The sequence below is a fragment of the Falco peregrinus genome, chromosome 2, assembly GCF_023634155.1.
Source record: "Falco peregrinus isolate bFalPer1 chromosome 2, bFalPer1.pri, whole genome shotgun sequence".
Classification (NCBI taxonomy): domain Eukaryota; kingdom Metazoa; phylum Chordata; class Aves; order Falconiformes; family Falconidae; genus Falco; species Falco peregrinus.
In genome coordinates, this window is record NC_073722.1 from 100002328 (window position 1) to 100022666 (window position 20339).

General features: G+C 38.0%; 1 protein-coding gene across 2 annotated transcripts in view; it reads right to left on the minus strand.

Moving 5' to 3' along the window:
* The window catches only part of KIAA1671 (KIAA1671 ortholog), an 87261-nt gene that overhangs the window by 45824 nt on the left and 21098 nt on the right, over nt 1-20339 (minus strand). The window contains exons 2-5 of one of the 2 annotated variants that reach the window (XM_055795039.1): nt 18689-18818; nt 16502-18155; nt 15293-15386; nt 10310-13486 (exon numbers count right to left, since the gene is read on the minus strand). In XM_055795039.1, the coding sequence (XP_055651014.1) occupies nt 10310-13486; nt 15293-15386; nt 16502-18102 (4872 nt within the window). In that variant the 5' untranslated portion in view covers nt 18103-18155; nt 18689-18818. Of the gene's footprint in view, nt 1-3075; nt 3269-10309; nt 13487-15292; nt 15387-16501; nt 18156-18688; nt 18819-20339 lie in introns of those variants that run through there. The other variant, XM_027776933.2, reaches the window with a different exon arrangement.

A 20339-nucleotide genomic window follows, 5' to 3' on the forward strand; every position in this document is an offset into this window, starting at 1 on the left:
AAATACAGTCTGTTACTGTAGCTATCACTGAAAGCAGCTCAAGAGAGTTTGGGTTCCAGGTTGATGGAAAAGACAGCAAGAAAACACAGGCTAAGGCAGAACCACCCACAGGTGGTCCTACCAAGGTGCTGCAGACAGACCTAAGAGGCAGCCGGGACCCTTTTTCCCCTATCACCAGCACAAGCTCAACTGTGTGCCATATAGGTTATATCTCACACTACCTATAATCTGAATGGTCAGAATCAAAGAAGGATTAATATACTGCTGGAGTCACAAAATCACAAGCTTCTGAGAAATTTCTCCCAAAAACACACACATCTAGAGTATAAAGAGACAACCTACTGAGGGTGAACCAGAGTGGTGTTTAAGAGTCCCGCTCTTCACCCTCTCAAAGAAACATCAACTAATTTGTCTAAAACCAGACCACCATGTTAATCATGTTAATCACACCAGCCAGCAAACTTCTGGATTCTTGAACTGCCACCCTAAAGACTCGTAATAAGCCTTATTCAGCAACCTGCAAGGCTCCGTCAGCACTCTTGGCTCTCCTCTTTTAGCGGGGGGGGGGGGGGGGGGGGGGGGGGGGGGGGGGGGGGGGGGGGGGAGCGGCTTTTTGTTAGTTTGGTACAGTTGCAGCAATAATTCTCAGTAGCTCTTGTGACTCCATCTTCTGTCATCAGGAAGCCTGATGCTCAATCTTCCCTAGGAACCTGCTTCTCAGTAATTCCTGTTTTAGTGTTACACATCACGCTAAAGAAAACACCAATTAAAAGTGAGCTGCAGCATGCCCCATTAAAAGTGCAAATGATCCAGGTTTGATAAGCTTGCTCTTCTCCTCATTATTATAACTCAAATTGAAAAGGGAGCTCTGGGTTGAATTACTGAACAGAACTCTGCCTGCATCTAATACAACCTAGTGGACAAAACCTATTGCCAGACACAAAGACTACTTTTCAGAAAGTTACAGCTGTGGCTCAATACCCCTGCCTACAAGACGCAGATTTCTTGGTGGTCAGTCATCATTTCAGGCACATTTGGGCAGACCACAAACTATGCTGTGCTCAAAAAAAAATGCTATGAGGATTTCTTTTGACAACTTTCCTACACATCGCACTAATACATATCCTAGTCAAAGATCAGAAGACGAATCAGCAAGTAATTAGCAGATAGCTGGCACTGAGTAGGGCCACTGATGTCCAACAGCTCCAACACTGTGTAGGAATAAAACAAATACATAACAGGAGAGATACAAACTATCAGTAACTCAAAATTGTAGTTTTAAAATACAGATTTTTTTATTATAATATTTTTTAATTAAGAGTTACAGCTTCTTCAGGTATATCTACCTAATGAATAAAATATCTTAGTTCCCCCAAGGTAGATTAAATAAACACAACACCTGACAGCTAATCCCAACATCTCTGATTACTCCTGATTATAAATTGAGAGAACCGATAAAACATCTCCTTAGTACCCTCCAGCTGTAACATCAACACAAAGTGACAAAAGGTACAGCTGTGGTTTTCCATTTTTTTGTTTTTAATATACATTTAGTACCATGAATATCACAATTGTCCTTCCAGTATTTTCTCGCAACATCTCAAGACAGTGTACAACAATGAAAATGCCTAAGAATTACTTAAAGGCCTCTAAAAGGGGCATATACAGAAAATGTAACATACCTGTTCTGTTACAGACTAAACCTGCACAATATTAGGTATCACCCCAGTGATCTTCTGGACCAATCAAAAATTTGTTTTGGTTTGGGGTTTTTTTTTCCTGGCCTTAAAGAAAAACCATCAGATACATGTGATAGCAAAAGCATTCAGAGATCTCTTTGAGACTTCTCACCCTGGCAAACCACGAAGAACATCCGCCCCCTCATCATATTGAGGTCTGATAATACCATGCTAACTTTTTTTAATGTGCAATTTAATGAAAGCTTGCCTCTTAAAAGTCTAACCAATCAAATAAAACAAAAACCAACAAACAAACCAAAAACATTAAGAAGTGTCCAAAGACTTCCATGTTTTTCAATACTACAGTCTCCAACAGGAAAAGATTTTTAAGAAAATGCCCAGTTCTTCAAGTACTATTTTCTCTCCCAGCTACAAAAAAAATTTACAGTAGACAATCTCATCTCTACTAATGATCAAAGCACATACAAGGATTGAAAAATTAAACTCTACATAAGAGAAGCCAACTCTCTGTAGTTTCAAAATGCACTAGCAAACAGCTAACATTAAAAGGTTTAAAGTGTCAGTGCTGATTAGATGCTGAATTTACAGCTGTAAAAATTGCTAGATTAACGCAGACGGTACCACAAACAAATGAAAATTGATGTTCGATTAGTACAGGAAAAATTAAAACATTAAGTAATCAGGTTCAAAGTAATATAGTATCTGTTCAGAAAGGCTTTAAAAACCATATTAATCTTTTATAAATGTAGAAATATCAGACAAATAGCAATCACTGTGCAAGAGTAACCTTTCAAAGCTGGCAGACTAGCACAGTAAATACAGCCTGTTAAAAAGAGCTTTTCATTGAAGAGGGCCCTAAGGATTGTTTGAAGAGGAAGTGCTCACAGAGACAAGCAAAACCTATTAACACAGACAAATTAAAAATAAGCAAGGAATTGTAAAAATGCACACTTTAAAGCCATTAGTACTGGTCATTTTACTTAAATGGCAGGGAGCAGCTCTAGCTAGCAGCAGGGGAAGGAATGCTTCTGGAAGCAGCAATCTCCAGAGTTCAAGGGTAGCTCTTAAACAAACTGGGAAGAATCTTTCTAATAATTCTTATGATTAGACATAAAAGGGGAAGAAATTCCAATTACTAAGAGGGTTTTCTGAGGCACATTCAAGTTGTCTACAGTCTCTTTGTCTTAAATGAGTATTAAAGATAAAATAGTCTCTCTCACCCAAAATAAATCCCAAGTTTAATGTTACTATTCAGAAAGATCAGAAAGAAACTTCAAAGTAAAGCTGTTGCTAAATATGAAAAGTCTCAGGATTTCTGAAAACAGTTAAAAACATCCAACTTGTTAAGCACAATTACATTAAAGAGCACACTTACCCACAAATATTGCAGGAACTTTAGCAAACGTGGACAGTAGTAATACTCCATCTTCCAAAGCACAAAGTTAACGCAAAACCATCTTCATTAGTCAGCCTCCCCCGTCTTCCCCACCTCCAGCAGAAGTTAAAAGCAGACCAGAGCAATTAAAAGCAACATGAATAATGTACAGTGTCTGTTTATCCGGCCCCACATCACTGCACTGAGCTCTGTGCCTTTAACAGATGCTGTGGCTACTTATAAGCAGTAGCTGAGCTACCAGCACCATGTGACCTAACCACTTGTTATTTAGCATCTAACTGCTCAGACTTCTTCCATTTCAGTAATCCACAACGTGTTAGTCTAGAATTAATAATAGTACTTGGGGTTTCACACTAAAAAGCCCTTCATCTGGAAGGAAAGAGAAGCTTCTAAACCTACTCTGTTTTGCAGGCTGGGTTATGAAACACTACTAATCCCACTGCAGTTGTGGTTGCTAGTTGACCTTATTTTTTGGTAACATATAAGAAAAATAAAAGAACCACACATGAAAGAGAAGCTCCTGCTTTTAATATAAAAATGTCTTTTGTGAACAAGGACAAATAGACACAACAAAGTGGTTTTTTTATATACCACGAGAATGTTCCCAGCAAACGAATACTACCAAAAAAGGAAGAAAGCCTGGGCAAACCGAGCTATTAACCAACGCTGGGTCATCCTCCTGCGGGCTGTTTTTAGAAATAGGAAGCAGAGCTAAATGATCAAACAGTGCTAGGTATTTTGTGAAGAGCAAAAATGGGCATTGTAACATCTCCATCTGTTCCTACTTTTTGTACCTATGTCCTTTTTTTGATGCAAAAAGGACAGGTAAGTGACAGGAGCCAGTCCAGGGAGGACCCCAACTGCCCTTCTCCCTCCCAGCACTCACCTTTCCAGGGGAGGGACAATATAGAGGTGACACAAAACAGATTCCAGCATGCCACAGCTTCCTTCACCTGACATTTTGGTTCTGGATGTTTAAGAAAAATTGTCCTCGCTTTTCTAATCGCCACCTATAAGATCTTGTAGAGCTGACAAATTCTTCCGATTTCCTTCCAGGCTGATTCTGCTTTTAGGCTAACAGAACAATCCACACACGATGGTTTTTATAGTACATCTGTTTCCGTCTGGGAAGGAATGAAGCTGCAATATTACAGGCTTTATACAATCAGAAGATGGGAAGGCTTGCTTTTTGGTGGGCAGGAGAGAGACTTATCATGGGCAGAACTGGAAACAACTGGTGAACTGTGACAAGCCAAACTATAAATTCATTTGCACATGTTTATAAAATATGTATCTTCTCTCCCTTGCAGTTCATTTCCAAAATATTTTTAAGAGTCAGCTCATGATTTTCTTAAACAAATCCTTCTCCACCCACACACCACAGTCTCAAGTAAGTGCATCTTTATATGGATACCAGATTTTCCTCAAAGGACAAAAAAGCTTAATATGAAATAAATAAACCATATAACCAGGGGCTTCAAAATAATTCATGCCTACACCAAATAAAATACGTAACCAGAGGCTTAAAAATAGTTCATGCCTCACCAGTTCTAGTAGCAGAGCGCTCTGTTTTAGCTACATAAAGCAGTAATTTCTCTAATTAACCATAGCTGCATTTAAAGCTGCTCTGTTCCCAGATGAAGGCACAGTCCCTTCAGCCCGACAGAGCGAGCGCAGTTACTTCTATGTGGGGGGTGAGCCACATCACACACTCCTCAGTTTTTAATTCGTAAGACTCCTATCAGTCTTGATGACCTAATCAGGAGCTGAGGTTTGTGACCGAACATCAGAGAATTCAAGACCTGTGTCAGCTGTGATGAAATCAGTTCGAATTATGAAAGACGATACTTGAAAACATCTTCTGAAATTCAAGTGGTTTACCATAGCACGTTGCATTATAGTGCCTACCAAGGGAGCACAGCATGCATAATAACCTTAAGTCTTACAACAGGCTACAAAAACAAGAGGGCATTTTCATTTTACAGGTTGCCACACCAGAGGCTTGCAGGCCCTCAAACTGCATTCAAGTTGTAAAGGAGAAGACCCCCGCAATAGCTGCTACTACTAACCTACTGTGCCATGCAGATGAGCTCCCTGCCCGCTAAAGAGTCTAAGAAATTTGCAGCTAATTCTGGGAGTTAAATCCCAGTTGTCCAGAGCAAACATAAGAACAATTTTGGGTTTGTGCCTATACTGTGATGCAAGCAGGGCTAAAGCATAACATGCAAATTACCTGACATCATGAAGAAGTGAATTTTTTTTACATTGGCAGGAAAAAATTTTGTCTTCTCGATATTGTTAGCTCTAGCAAAGCAAACAGGAAATTATTTATTCACATAAAATCTATTATTTTTCTTAATTCTCTACTACATGAATGCCTTTAAATCTGAAGCTATTTCTTTCTTTACTAGAATCAGGCTATATCAGAGTGAAGAGGGAAAGGAAAAAAGATCACATTGGAATAGAATGTTCAAGCACTAAGCTATAATTAGTAATAGTTGTAACAGTGACTTGTTAAAAAATACTATCAACAATGCTTGCACGAATACACTATTCTAACCTCCAAGAAACAGGAAGAAAGGTCAAAATATTCACACAGAAATCACAAATTAGAAGAATTTGCCTTGCTGCTCACTGCATCTTTGTCACTCATGCATCCCAGAAAGCAGAAGTCCATCTCCAGTCCTAACCCCAAGGACATGGCTATCAGCTGACTCCTGCGGCACCAGTCACTTTTGGAATGTCTCAACAAAAGACCACCAAGAGAACACTAAAACATCAAGCCACACAGCAGCAGGAATAGTTTTGCAGATCATAACATGTTCTCCAGTACACAAGACATGTAATGCTACTGATCTCAGAGAAAAATATACTCTAAGAAAATCTGTCAGTCTTCAAAGATATCAGTTTGAAGGTTTTAAACCATGACACCTCCGCAGTCTCAAAGATCACCACGTTAAAATCCAGACTTACCCTCTATCCTGGAACAGCCCAAACAAACAAGGGGGCAGTTGCAAACCGTGGTATTTCTATTATTCATGGGAAAAGAAACCATCTTTTCAGGCTGTAGAATATATGATTTTTAAATTTTTATTTTTTTTTAAAGTACATAGAGACATTGTAGTCCAACTCTTCCTCAAACTCCAGCATATAAACCACTGGTAGTACAATGCCTTCAGTCATTAATTCACCACAGTCTTTGAAAGTGGTGAAGTCTGAAAGCTACTGCTGCCAGTATAGAACACTTCCCACCAGGAACATCACCTCTGTGAGTGCTGTGATCTTTACCAGCGTTATAAGGCTGGGTAAAGAGCACGGAAGATTTTCTTTGTAAAAGACATAGGGAGAAAAGTACCACCTGTAGTAAAAACACTAGCAATGACACTGGAATCTTTACACAAGCCTTACTCTTGTGTTCAAGCAATACAAACTCAAAATAGCTAAAAAATGCAATCTAGATGAGTGTTAAATCTCAAAGAATATCATCCTTCACAATTTCAACCACCAATCCCATATGATCAATTCTATATTGCAACGATTCTATTTCAAAGAAGTCCTATGTAACATTTAGAAAAAGAACCTCATTGGAAGTAGATTTCCTAGAATATGATCACAAGAAGTGATTTCTCCAGAAGTAAAATTATACAATTGTACCTTGCTTCCATTTAGGATTCTGTTCATCCATAAGAATCTAGCTCATTAGCTGTCCTGGAAAATTTCATTCAAGTAGTTGCTTATTATCATAGGCAGATGGGAAATAATGCAACAAACGCATGTTAATTGACATTGACTACTAAAATGGCGTGATGAACTATCCCATATTCTTCGATACTTGTCAAACCAACGTGAATGAAAATGAATTTTTATTCTACAATAAAAGTAGCAACTTGTCACTTTGAGCACTACAGTCTCATTAGGTATCTTGAGTGACCAGTCATATGTACTGTAGCATTTTTTTTTGTCACTGTGTCACAAGGAAAAGCAAATAACTTCACAACTAAACAGACTAGAAACCATTCAAACAAAACAGCGGCTTTCCTTCTAATCCTCTTTAAAAGGTGTATTAAGTGAAACGCAGGTTGATTCAAATTCAGAGGAGATGGATCACTTAACTGTGACTCTGCAGATCTATCCACCTCTCACATCACTCCAACTGCAGCAGCACAACTACAATGTGTCTGTCCACCAGAGGGAAGTATTGAAATGCGCCGATGAGAACAGCGATCACACAGCGAAAGCCTTTGTATTTTCTCCAAATGAAAACAAAAGGTATTAACCTCGGTGCCAAAAGAAACGGTTCAGTTTTACATAATCCTCTGTGAAATCTACGTGGGGCTTTGGAGAATATGAAAGTATGGCAAGGTTTCCATCTCCTGAACACATGTAAAAATCACTTCTCTGCACCTGCTCGCTCACAATTTATACACAGAAAGGGCAGACTGCCCTTTTTGCTACCATGGCACTGCAGAACAACAAATACACCACTATTAGGCTTTTCACAGCAATACAAAGGAGTAAAGCACTTGGACCCTGATGAATCCCAGCGGATGCTGGACATGTGAGTTTTCTCTTTCAGTAGGGCTGACAGCCTTCCTTTCCTGTCTCAGGCTACACTTGATGAAGTCAAAGGCTTATTCTAAGTAACCTCACATTTAACAACCAAGTTGGACAACAGTAGTCATATTTATCTGGATACACTACCCAAATAGTTCAATTAGCCCAGCACTATTTTTGACAGCACTCTTCTCCCCCATATTCTACCTTGTCAACGACATCTTTACATATCTGCATTGTAAACTGATGGCATATAACTACTTTTAGGGATTGAATGATAATTGCTAATTCTGTAAATAAATCAAACTCCTCCCAAGATGAGCATTCAACCTGCAATCCATGCTAAGAATGGGAAACACACGGGGATATCAGCCCCTGGATACCTTCCATGAAGCTTTAAGACTAGAATTGGAACAATATGAACCTGTTCCCAAAGCTTTTATTAGGAAACTTGTTCACAAAATCCTTATAGGTTTGGCTGTTTTCTTTTTCTTCACTAAAAAAGAACTCACTCAGTTCCTTTCCCTTTTTTATCTTTTTGTCTATTCTCTATTAAAGGGCTGTAAGTAACAGAGTGAATAACTACAAAACCAGCATCTCTGCTGAGGGCAATACATTCGATCACCACACGAGTGTGCTCGCAGACTAAGAGGACAGATGAGATTTGCCCTAAGAGGACAGATGAGATTTGCCCTTGGGACAGTCTGGTAACATCTTTCAGTCACCCCTTTTCCATACAAGTGGAAGAATTTTGAAAATATGTGGGACATCCAGATTTAAAAAAAATGCAAATATGTATGTATAGAGTTATAAAAGAATGCATTCTGAAGTGACTACAGTATTATTCCAGTGTATCGAATCCATTTGCATGCACAAGGTTAAAAAACCCCAAAACCCACAGCACTGAGTGGTTCAAAACAACCACTAACCACTTCCAGTAAGGAAGGATTTCAGTGGCAGAAGCAATGTCTCTCAAAATTGTAGAATTCTGTGCTGTCAATGTGGTTTTCAAAGCCTATGTTTTCCACAGAAACAAATGATTTCATGTATTTTATAACTTTTGGAAGATCCAGATCTTTGCTTTGTATTTCAGAACAACATCTGGACACAGGATGTTTTTTCCCCAACATCAAATTCATCTGTGGACTAAAGTCAGGACATCCCTCTGCAACTTAAAAGATTACCCAACAAGTTTAAGGGGGAATTTACCCTAGAATTATGCATATTAGAGACAAACCAAACTACCAAAAAAGTCAGATGTGACTCTTCACATAAACAGTTCTCGGTGTGTTGCCTACAGAAAGAAAATTAAACCCATCATTTCTGAGGCTATGGCACGGTTCTTTTTTTCCTGCACAATTTTCCAGAAAAGATTTTCAGGAATCTAACCCATTTTCATCATCTAAGCTGAGAAACAAACAAAAAGTATAAAGATCTAGACTCATCTTTAGAGTTCCGGATGAAAATTACTCGCTTAGAAAGAAAAACAAACAAGCTGCACGGTTACTGCTTTGTGTTTGAAGATCTGGCATAGACCAGTGTGGTGACGTCCTAGGGAGAAGCGTTCTCTGCCAGTTAAATTCCACAGCAAGTGCATTTGCTCCTGCTGCTAGGAAGGCATACACTTTCTGTCACAGCTATATGCAAAAAGGAAAAGAGTGCTGAATGGAGTAAGCCAGGCAGCACCTCCCTTATCTCTCCCCTAGCCCCTGCCAAAGAACCTCCTCCAAAAATCACATACCATCCCATTATCTGCCCTTCTGTCCTTACAAAAACTGTGGCGGCTTCTCTGAGTAGAGACCAACAAACAGTCTGTTCCATCTGTTTTGTCTGATCTCTGCTTGGTGCACTCTTTCCTAGAAGCCTGTTAAAATAAAGTGTGTGCATGTATATGTAACCACATACATACAGACATAAAATGCTCTTTCAACAAAAAAAACCCCAAACCAAAACGGGAGGGGCGGGGAAGCCAAACCAAAACCCAATCCACCACAAACCAAAATCAGGAGGTTGAAAGCTGACAATGCAAAATGGAAAAGCATTATAGCCATCAACGTCCAACTGGCTATCTGGCTATGGATAAATGCCTTAACGCATCACTGTGTTAAGTGAATCATGTGCATTTCACCAAAGTCAATATCTGCAGTGAAGTTTCACATACAAATGAGGGCCATTCACCCAGTTCAAAAAGTAATAATAATTTGCTTCCTTCAGAAAAAGTACTCCAAAAAGATGATTGTTGATAACTTATAAAATAAACCCAAACTACTTTTTTTCAAATAATCATTAAATTGCAGAGCCAACAATTTAATATCCTATGTTCATAGCATTAACAAAATCATATAAAAATATAAAAAAAATAAAATATATATTTTGTATATATATTCTATTTTTATATTAATAATATTTTAAGGCTTTCTTGAATGGAAACATCGATAAATATTTATACACTTGAAACAAAAATCTAGTCATCTAGTACAACACAAATTCCTCATGAAAACACAACCCAAAAGGAAATGAACTCTATTGAAAAGTATGTATCTGCTCACTTGCTGCAAAGTCACAGCTAACACTGAAAAGTGGTATAGAGGCATATTAAAAGTTTTTCCTCACTAGCAATTTTAGTTGCAGGAAACACTTAAACACCATTTGGCAATACCTTTTTATCCTCATGAAAGAATGATTCTGACTGAGATGACATCTTGTGTTTCCACCCATTATCCACACTTTCCAACAGGGAGCTTTGCCTGGATCGGTGTAGATCCTTTCTTCCCTTTACTTCTTGCACAAGTGGGAGATTGCTTTTTCCGTGGCAGCTCTTTTCTGAATAAGATCGTCTTAAATCTGGGGGTGTAATTCCTAAACCAGGTGTATAGTTCTTCCAATCAGTTTTACTTTTCACATTGGAAGAGCCACTTTCACGTGTTGTCTTATTTGCATTGTCTTTGATCCTTGTTATAGAGCTCCCTGCTACATTTTTGCTCCAATCGCCTTCTGGAGACACCCCCAAGAACTGTTCTTTTGCGACCAACTTCTTCTGTAAAAGGCCATCATCTGCCTTTATGGATGACTTGGAAGCAATATTAACTTCCAACCTTTGGTCTGTACCAATTGCATTTATAGGTTGTACCTTATCAATTAGAAATTTTGAACTTTGATTCCTGGAAGTTAAGTTCACTTCTTCATCCTCATCAACGATGAAAGTTTTCTTCCTAGTGACATCCACAGGTGAATTTACAAATTTATCTGAAAAAAAGCTGCCAGGATTTCCCCAGTAAGGAGGACTGAACCTTCTGTCTTTGGACTTTTGTTTATCAAATTCAGGGCTACATGATTCCAGTTTCTCTTTGCTCTTTTCATTTAGAATTAATTTCTCTGGCCTGTGGTACTCTTCTGCACAGTCACTTTGTTTGTTATTAACAGAATAGTGATCTGATCCCTTCCACTCTTTCCAGCTATAGGAAGATGTCATCCTATCTGACACATTTCTTTTGTTCTTTGATTTCTCCCTACTAAATGCACTGTGATCTTCAGAGAGCTTTTCTTGGATGTTACTGGCTTTCACTGATTCTTCTTTATATTCTGCCATAAGTGCATCAATATCTAGAATTTGGGATCTGTAACCATCCTCAGCCTTCCTTCCAAATAAATCACAGTTATTTTCACTCTTTTTCTGGGTGACTAGTTCACTGCCTTTATGTAACTGTGCAAAATGCGGGGGGGATCTGGGTTCAGGGTAAGAGGATACTTTTCTTCTGCTACTTTTGAGATCAGTTTGAGCTGTATTTTCCAGATCTTGTTTTAACAGGAAAGCATCAACATCTATAATTTTCTCTTTAGAATAATCCAGACCTCTTTCATGGTACCGTTGGTTATCTTTCCTAGATGCATGAAAATTACTAAATGCAATATTTTTGGAAAAAATATGATCCTTATCTTCTCTGACCCAATCCTTGTTAATACGCACTTCCTGTGAGTCTTCTCTACAATGTGTACTCGTCAAAGTTTTATTTGGTTGCTGCAATAGAGGTTTGGACCTTCCAGGAAAAACAGGGTCCAGATTAATTGTTGCTGCCTGACATGAGCTAGAAATTGTATTGGTTTCACTTGCACTAGGAGTGCCAACAAAGCTTTTCTCTTTTTTGTTACCAGGAACCTGGTAAGTCACTGCAAAATAAGTTGCCTTTGGCTCAAAGGCAGAACTCTGATTTTTCAAGTAATCATCAGGGCTGCCAGGAACAGTTTGGTTTACTTCAATCCCTTCCAACTCTTCTTTGCTTTTTTTGCTTCTCTTTTTAACTAAGCCTTCATCCAATTGCAATGAATCTGTCCGACTGAGCCTTTTGATATTTTCAGGGGTGAGCCAGGCAACTTCTTCCGTCTTAGTAGAATCCTGAGGCAAGGTCCTCCTTCTCCACCTTTCAGAAATCTTCAAGTCAGAAACACTACTTCTGGTTCTCCTGACTTTTTCTTCTGGATCTATTACCCTGGTTTTTTCACTGTTTTCATGAGCTGTACCATCAAAGCCAAAGTGTTGTTCTTTGCAATTTACATCTAGACTTTTCCTGAAACCAAAGGCCCTAGATTCCTCTTTATTAATGGGCAGTACTTTTGTATCAGGATGGTGGCTACTAGAAGACTTACAAAATTGTCCACTTGAAAGCACTGAAGAAGACTGGGCCCCATGTTTATTTACACTTGTTGAAGTAACTTCATGATCTAAGTTGGTTCTGAATTCATAGCTGTCTGTCCCACCTGGTCTAAGACTCCTTTTCTCAGACAAGCATTTCATCGCATTAGAGCTCCCTGTTTTATCCACGGAGGAGACTTCACTCTTCTCATTTTTAATTTCAGAATGTAGGTTGTTTAGGTTTTCATTAATTCCCAAACATTTACTTTTGTTTGTAGAATAAGGTATTCTCTCAGCTATAGAGTCCTTTTTCTGTTCAGGTGAAGTGCATTCACTGGAGAAAAAATCATTAGGTCCTCTCAACGCAGACTTGCTTGTAAAAACTTCTGCATCTCTAGCTTCTGATATAATCTTATCTTCTTTCTGGTAGAGAGTTTTACTGTTTGCCCTAGCTGACTGACCAGCGTGTAAAACCACCTCATCATTTTTATTCTCTTTCACTGACGATTTTCTAGTTCTGAGTGTCATGGCCTTTTTTTCAGGAGCCATTGTAATGGTTTCACTAAGAGCTCTTTCACCACAGGTCTGAAAGATTTCGTATCTCGGCTCTACTCTTTGGTAAATTAGAGAATCATCTGCATTTTTAGGAGTGGGTTTTTTACTTTTTTCAACCAAAGATTTCTCTAACAGAATTCCTGGAGTCATTTTCTTGTCTTCACTTGAACAAGCTGCTTTTCCACTTTTCTCTACATCTACTATTGGTTTTGATGAATCAGACTGCTTGTGATACTCCTTCTTTATAATAGCGGTTTCTTCTTCTCCCATCCATGATCGCCTGTTGTGCCCCAAAGTCACCACATCGTGCTTTGCCTCAAGTTCATTATTCATTTTCAGTGCAGAATCAGTTCCAGGATGATCAGCAGCAATGTTATGCCTCTGAACATTATGGTCAAACATGGTGGCTCGGACAGTTTTAATGTAGGTCTTTTCCATAAGTGTGGTTGGTTTTAATTTTTTTTCAAAGTTACTTGTGAATGAATTTTCACTTTGCTGAGAAAAATGCTGAACATCTCCAAGGAAGCTTCCTTTTCTCTCTATATGATCAGTTTTATTTGTTATTTTTAAAATCTGACGGGGTTTCCAAGGCGTCCCAGTAACATGCGCTTCAATGAAGTCTGTGCCATGTGCAAGCTTGACCTCCTTACTCTGGAACAAGAAAATCCAACAGTTAAGACTGGTTATTTAAAAGATGTGTAATAAAGTTTATTTTACAACTTACTTGCACCTATGCTGTGCCACACAGCCTGTACAAATTAAACACATGCACATTCTCTGAACACACAATCAACTGAGACCAAGGTAATCTAAGCAAATGTGTAGCTCCAGCTCCTGAATCTTGATTATAATAAAAGTGAAAAATCAAGCTATGAGTTAATTTTAATACAAAAAAGGAAAAATGTATAGTGTTTATACATGGGATACGCATGACTTAGTCCCTGAGCTCAGATTTCACAAAACTGTTTATTCTGCAGTGAATTTATACCCACATCACACTCCACTGAAGGCAACACATACAAAAATAGTACAAAACTTTCAAAGGTTAATAACCACAGCTACCACAGAAACACTTACAAACATTTATGTTGCAAGCCCTACAGAAATCCAAGTTCGAAAGCGAAGCATAGAAAGCACCACACAGATGCAGGCACCTTCAGAGGAAGTCTAAACTCCTGGGAGACATCAGATATACTGTATTTTGTCAAAAATAAACTGTCTTCAAATTGAGCTATTCACTAACTAAATAGTTACATGATCAGTAACTGCAAGGAACATGAATATCTGAGTAAATATCACAGCTAGAGCTATTCAGCTAAGAACATTAAAGGTTGAGCTGAAGCAAAAAAGAGAAAGTGGGAATCAATATTTATTGTCAATTCTTTACTCTTATCTACCTGCAGAAAATATAACTAGCTGTTATTTTTAATAACATTCATTGAAAAAAAGCATAGCATGCAAATAATAAACAGACTAAAAGAATACTGCCCAGTCCTACAAGAGCTCAATCTTTTTTCAAGTTTTAAAATTTAAAACTTGGAACTGACTTAATCTCTTCAAAAAAAAGCTGAAGAATGTCAGAAAATTAACACTGAAGACATTTATACACAAAGGTTTTAAATCTCATCTATATTCTTCTAGGAATTCAAAGGAATTTATTATCAGATTCTAAAAACAGCACTTGCATTAATGAAAGATTTTCTTTCAAAAGCAAACTGATCTTCTATAAAATTATATTAAACTACAGAAATGTTGTATGTAACTGCTAGTTTCCTTACATATATTCTTATCTTAAACCTAAACAGGAAAAAAGCACAGCCATGACAACTCACAAGAAATACCCTTAAAACATTAAACCTCCAATAGTTAGAAGTGTCAGCAGAAAACGTTTTGCAACAGCAAAGCATTGCTTAGAAACAAAGACAGTCTAACAACTTTTACAGCAAATCAGAATTTTCTGTATAATACCTTATTGTCAAAACTTCTAAGTTAAATGATACTTAGGAGATCGACACAAAACATAGAGCGTACATTGAATAAGGAGTTGTGACTTAGATGTAGAAACACACTACACTAATGCTATGCTTAGAGAAAATAATGGATTTTGTTGTGCACGAAACCATAACAACCATAGTCGATTCACTGGGGGCTTTCATGCAATAAAAGTCCCTTTAAAATAGTACATAGAACACTTTTCACTCTATATCACTGCAAGCACTGAACAGCATACATATTTAACTTCTAAAAACTCTGTAACAGGTATGATACTCCCATACTTTATCAGCATGTCCTAAAGACAGACTTACACAAGTAAACATATTAGGATTATGTCCTTCTTAATACTCTCAATACCCATTTTAAAGTCATTGATTGATAAAGACACACAGGACACAGTGCTCTCTGCCTTCTAAATGCAAACCTAGCTGGAGACCACATCAGCTAATGCCATTTTCTTACTTTTTGATTTTCTTGTGTTTCATAGATAGAGTCATTTCTAGTTTCAGCAGGTTTCTCAGGCTTTGCTTCGGTGCTTAATGTCGGACTTGAAAACCTAAGACAAAAGACTTATGTTACTTCTTTTAGTCCAGGGAGTTAAGTCAGCAGGTACACTTTCCTACCAAAGCAGACTGGTAGAAATTATCCAATAAATTCTACTTCTTAAAGGAGAAACATCAGTATTTCATAGGAAGTCACTGTATTTGGTGGTTGAATTGTATCTAGACCAAAAGATTGTTGTTTCCAAAACAATGGTTAGTTACACAGCTTATTGCATAGTATAAGATCACAGTGTCAAAAGACCAAAGTTTGCTGAAAAATTCTACTATTCCACTGTCCATAAAGCAGGTCCTGTTAGCTGAGTGTAACTACTGTGCTTATTATACGAAGCATGCTTTCTTTACACTACCAAAAATCATTAGCCTTCTTTACTTATCCCTTGTCAACATGCACAGAACATGAACTATTCCGACGAGTTCCAGGCCTTGCAATATGGCCTCAGGCGGTACTGCAAAATGCATAAACCGCAGTCTCATTCATGTCACAAGTCTTTATGCTTTTGAATAATCAATTACCCAACACTGTACTAAGAGAACGTATTTTATCTTGGATTAAACCTCTTTTTACTGGAGAAGTTTGGTGGGGTTTTTTTGCTTTGGTATGTAAAAATTAGCAGATCTCATTGTTCTATCAAACTGCTCACTGCCACAGCTTAAGCAGAATACGTATCATATATCTTTAGGTTTTAATATGACAGTGAAATAAGATTCCTGGCTGGCTGGAAACCTGATAGGCTACATCGCGGTGAAATACATGGTAATCATTCTTTTGCTTTCTCACAAATATATAAGCTTGCAGTCTACATTGTCTACCTCAAGATTTCAAAATACATGAAATTTTAATAATAGATACACACTTACAGTGACACGCAAAGGCCAAAATACTGACAGGTCGGTAGGGTTTTTTTGGCAGCTGTTGTCAGGGTCTATTTCATTACATTTTCTCTTTTTTGGGAAGGAAAAGGTGGGAAAGAGGCTCAAGAATAATAGCATAGAGAGTAATTACATTTAGTGCTACCAAAATGATCAGTTATTTTACTGCACTGAGAGAACAAGTTTTACTGAATTAGATGAAACTAGGAGGATTAAATAGAATTTCTCTGCAACCTACATCTTTGTTAAGTCTGCAGAAAGTGGTCGTGATTGAAGTGACTTGCGTAGATTTCCTGGCTTAACATCAGCATTTTCTGTTGTCAGTTCTTTGATTCTCTGCTGGATGTTCATACATCTGTTTTCCTTCTCAGCAGTTGATGGGAGAAGCTCTGTATCCATTGAGGTACCAGGATTTTCTGAAGTAAACAAACTAATCTGTTTTTTAACACTACCTCTTACAACATTATTCTCTTTTTCTGAGGAAGCTGCAGGGCTTTCACAGCCTAGAAACATAAACATTTCCTTTTGTTCTGGTCGTTTCACCCCCTTATTAGTTCTGCTCTCACTACTGGTTTCATGGCTTCTTTCAGAATCATGCAAGTTAGTCATTATTTCTGGCTTTGTCTCAATTTGTTCATTTTTAGATTTAAGCTTTGTTTCCCATATGTATTTTCCATTACTTAGGATGCCAATGTCCTGACTACTGCATTTCAAATTTGATTTAGAAGAATTGCCTTTATCAAATTCAGTTTCTTCAGGTTTTGGCCCCATTTCAGACTGACCGTGACAGCCCACGTCAGTAAAAGAAGTTATCGATACATTCTCCTTGCTTTCATGAGATGAACTAGTCATCTTGCAAGAAGAAAGATCTTTATGTTCAAACTTAGCTGTCAGGTCCATGGATAAAGGCCTTGGTTTTCTAACCCAGGATTTCTCTGTAGGAGATTTTTCCTCAGAAGCTTCCACGGTGCGATGCTTTTGATCTCGTAATGATTCCAGAAAAATAGCAGATACTGGCCTATGTTTTGGCTTTTGCTGCACATCAATAGAGAAATCAACTCTACTGTTGGTATTATTTGCATCATCATCGTTTTTCTCCCCTGGAACTTCATAAGCATCTTTTTTTTCACCAGTTTTGAGGGAGTGCCAAGAGACTGGTCTAAGACTGGAGGAAAGAGATATCTGCCTATGAAGAGACCCTTCAGGATTCCTGGATGTCTCAGACGCCTGAGATGGCTTCTCCAGCTTTGCACTGCACTGAAGCTCTTTTGTTTGCATAGTACTGAATACTCCACGGTCATCAGCAGCCCTTTTTTCTTGGGCCAGGCTTACCTTTGATTGCTCTGTGCCTGCTGTCTCAAAAAGAATGACAGTATTCGCACTAGGACCAGTATAAAAAGTCACGTTTGTGACTACTTCACTGCCAGCTTTACTTTCATTTTCAATTACTTTCTGATCTACTAATGGCGGAACATTTCCACTTAATACCTTAACAGATGATGTTTCCTCAGCGGCCCTTCTAATAAGACTACTTGATCTGAAAGCTGGAATAGGTGGTTTTACATTTGAAAAAGTATCTGAAGTTTTCTCTTTAGAAAAAGGCTTTGGGAAAAGTCTTGGCCTTGATCCTAGTGATGGCATTGTTGCAGATCTGTAAGTACTCCCAAACTTGTTTTTCTCTTCAAGAGTTAGTGATGCTGAAGCTTCCTTTGCCTTATTACTTGCATCTGAAAGCACACTTACATACACACGTGATTTATCCTCATTTCTGATTTCATTTAAGTCAGGCACTGTTGTCAAAGACGCCAAAGTAGAATTTATTTCTACTCTTGTTGCCATAGTTGTAATTACACACTCAACAGAACTGAAAAAATCCAACAAGGAGAAAGAATCTGGGGGGTAAAAAAAAAAAAGAAAATGTAAGTATTGATGCACAGTCAGCATGAACATCAAATAACATCATCCTAATTTGAATTCATATAAAGTAGCTAAACTCAGATTAAGATGCCTTTCAGATATGCTGTTCACAGAGTGTATCACTATGAAAGACACACTGTTCCTCCTCCTCTAAAAAAACAGCAAGAAGCACCATTATTCATTGATTAGGCCTAATAACCAAAGAATACATCATCAAACCTACAGAAGCATCTGCACAGAACTGAGTTCCCATTAGTTGAGTAAGATTCAAGGGCTGAGATACTTTAAAAATTTTTTTTTGAAGCAGACCTCTCAACGTTGACATACAAACATCAACTCCTTTTTACAATTTAAATAGCTGGGCAGACACATTGAGTGTGTACTTTCAAAAGTACCAAGACTGGTGTGACCAAAAGTATTATTTGTTATCTATTAACTAAGGCCTACAACTAAGCAATGGAAATAAATGCACATTCTGCAAATCTCCAAAAGCTTTGCTACCACTTACCATAATCTGCATTCTCTGCTGTAACCAATCCATACAACCCGATTCACTTCTCATAGTGAAAAGATCTCAGCCAAGATAACATTAATAACAGGGGAAAGTGATCACTTCAGCCACACTGATCAGACCTCTCCTGCAAATAAACAAAGGGTGTTTAGATTCAAGCATGGCACATACCCAAATCTACACAGGTAATACCACATGAGACAAAAATCCTGAGCATTTTAAGGAGAAAAGGCTGGCTCCCATTTTGAAGTATAATGTCACCCGATTTAACTGTATAAAGCAAAAGCACGTTTACTTGTCAAACAGTTATTAAAAGAATCAGTAAGAAATTATCACCTAAAGCTGAAAGGTGAAGGGCAAATAACTTGGTCTGCACAACAGACAGACCAAACTGGAACACAGTTAAACCCACATTCAGTACTTACTGTTTTGTCAATCCCTGGTTAAACACAGAGCTCTGTATTACTGTCACCTCAGTTGCTGTAATTTACTTTCTGTTGTGTATCTCCTTTCTGTGACAGCAGTATGTGAAGTGCCACCTGAGCAGCTGACCTTCAAATGGCTGATTTTCAAACAAAATATCACTTCTACCATGACAAAGCAGTTTTTCCAATATCTTGCCAACAAAGGCAGATTAGCAGCTTTGGAATTAATTATATTCCTACAGCAGAGATGAAGAAAACCCAGTAGTAATTAGAATTTCAGCTAGAAGAAGCAACCTGAATTTTTCCAAATAAAAAGTATACTTAAACTTTGTAGCAGATGCAGGTGGCTATGTAAGTTTAGATGGCTTTTTTTTCTTTTTCTTTCTTTCTTTCAAGAAAGCTGTCATACTTCTAATTTTTAGGGAATGCATACTGTATTTTACAGTCTTTCATTCAGGGGTTCATATTTGTGTTGCCACCCTCTTGCCTACTTTTGGGCAGCCTCTGAAGGGGCAGTCTTTGGACTCCTCACACCTGATTTTTTTTGTGTGTGTATTTAGCCTACAAATACGACTATTCATAGATTCTGTGGAATATGGAGCCCTCTGTGTGTGAATATTAAAGAAAGACCCCAAAAACCGGAATATTTGTCTTCCTGAATCTGCAGTCTGGAAAAACAGTTATTTCACCTTCAGTTTCCCTTAACTAGACTAACATCACGCTGGCACCATAAATTGCAGAGATTTATTTTTGACCTTTGCATTTATGCCTTCCTCTTCCAAGCAGGCTAATGAACTCTGTTCACCTTGCCCGTTCCCTTTCATCTTTCAATCCACTTGAAATTCTGTCTCAACTACTTACACACTGTGCTAGTTCCCTTTGAGTCCACGACCTCTCCTTTCCAAAATAATCACTAGCCCAATCAGCTTATCAGAATCAATCTGCCCCTTCCACAATCTCACAGATCTTAATGAAATCTTCCTCCTTCTCCCACTCCTTATTCTAAGAAACACCATCAAAATCCGATTAAAACGCTCTCACATTCCAAGGATGCAAAGGTTTTGTGAAGAGCAGTTGCGCTCCAAAAGTAAAATATTAACACTTGCTGAAATAAGGGTGATGCTAACAGGAAATACCACAAAGCAAAAAATTATCCTGTAAAAAAAAAGCATCTGTCTTGCAGTACTTGAGAATACATTTCCTCCTATCATAGTTCTTTTTCT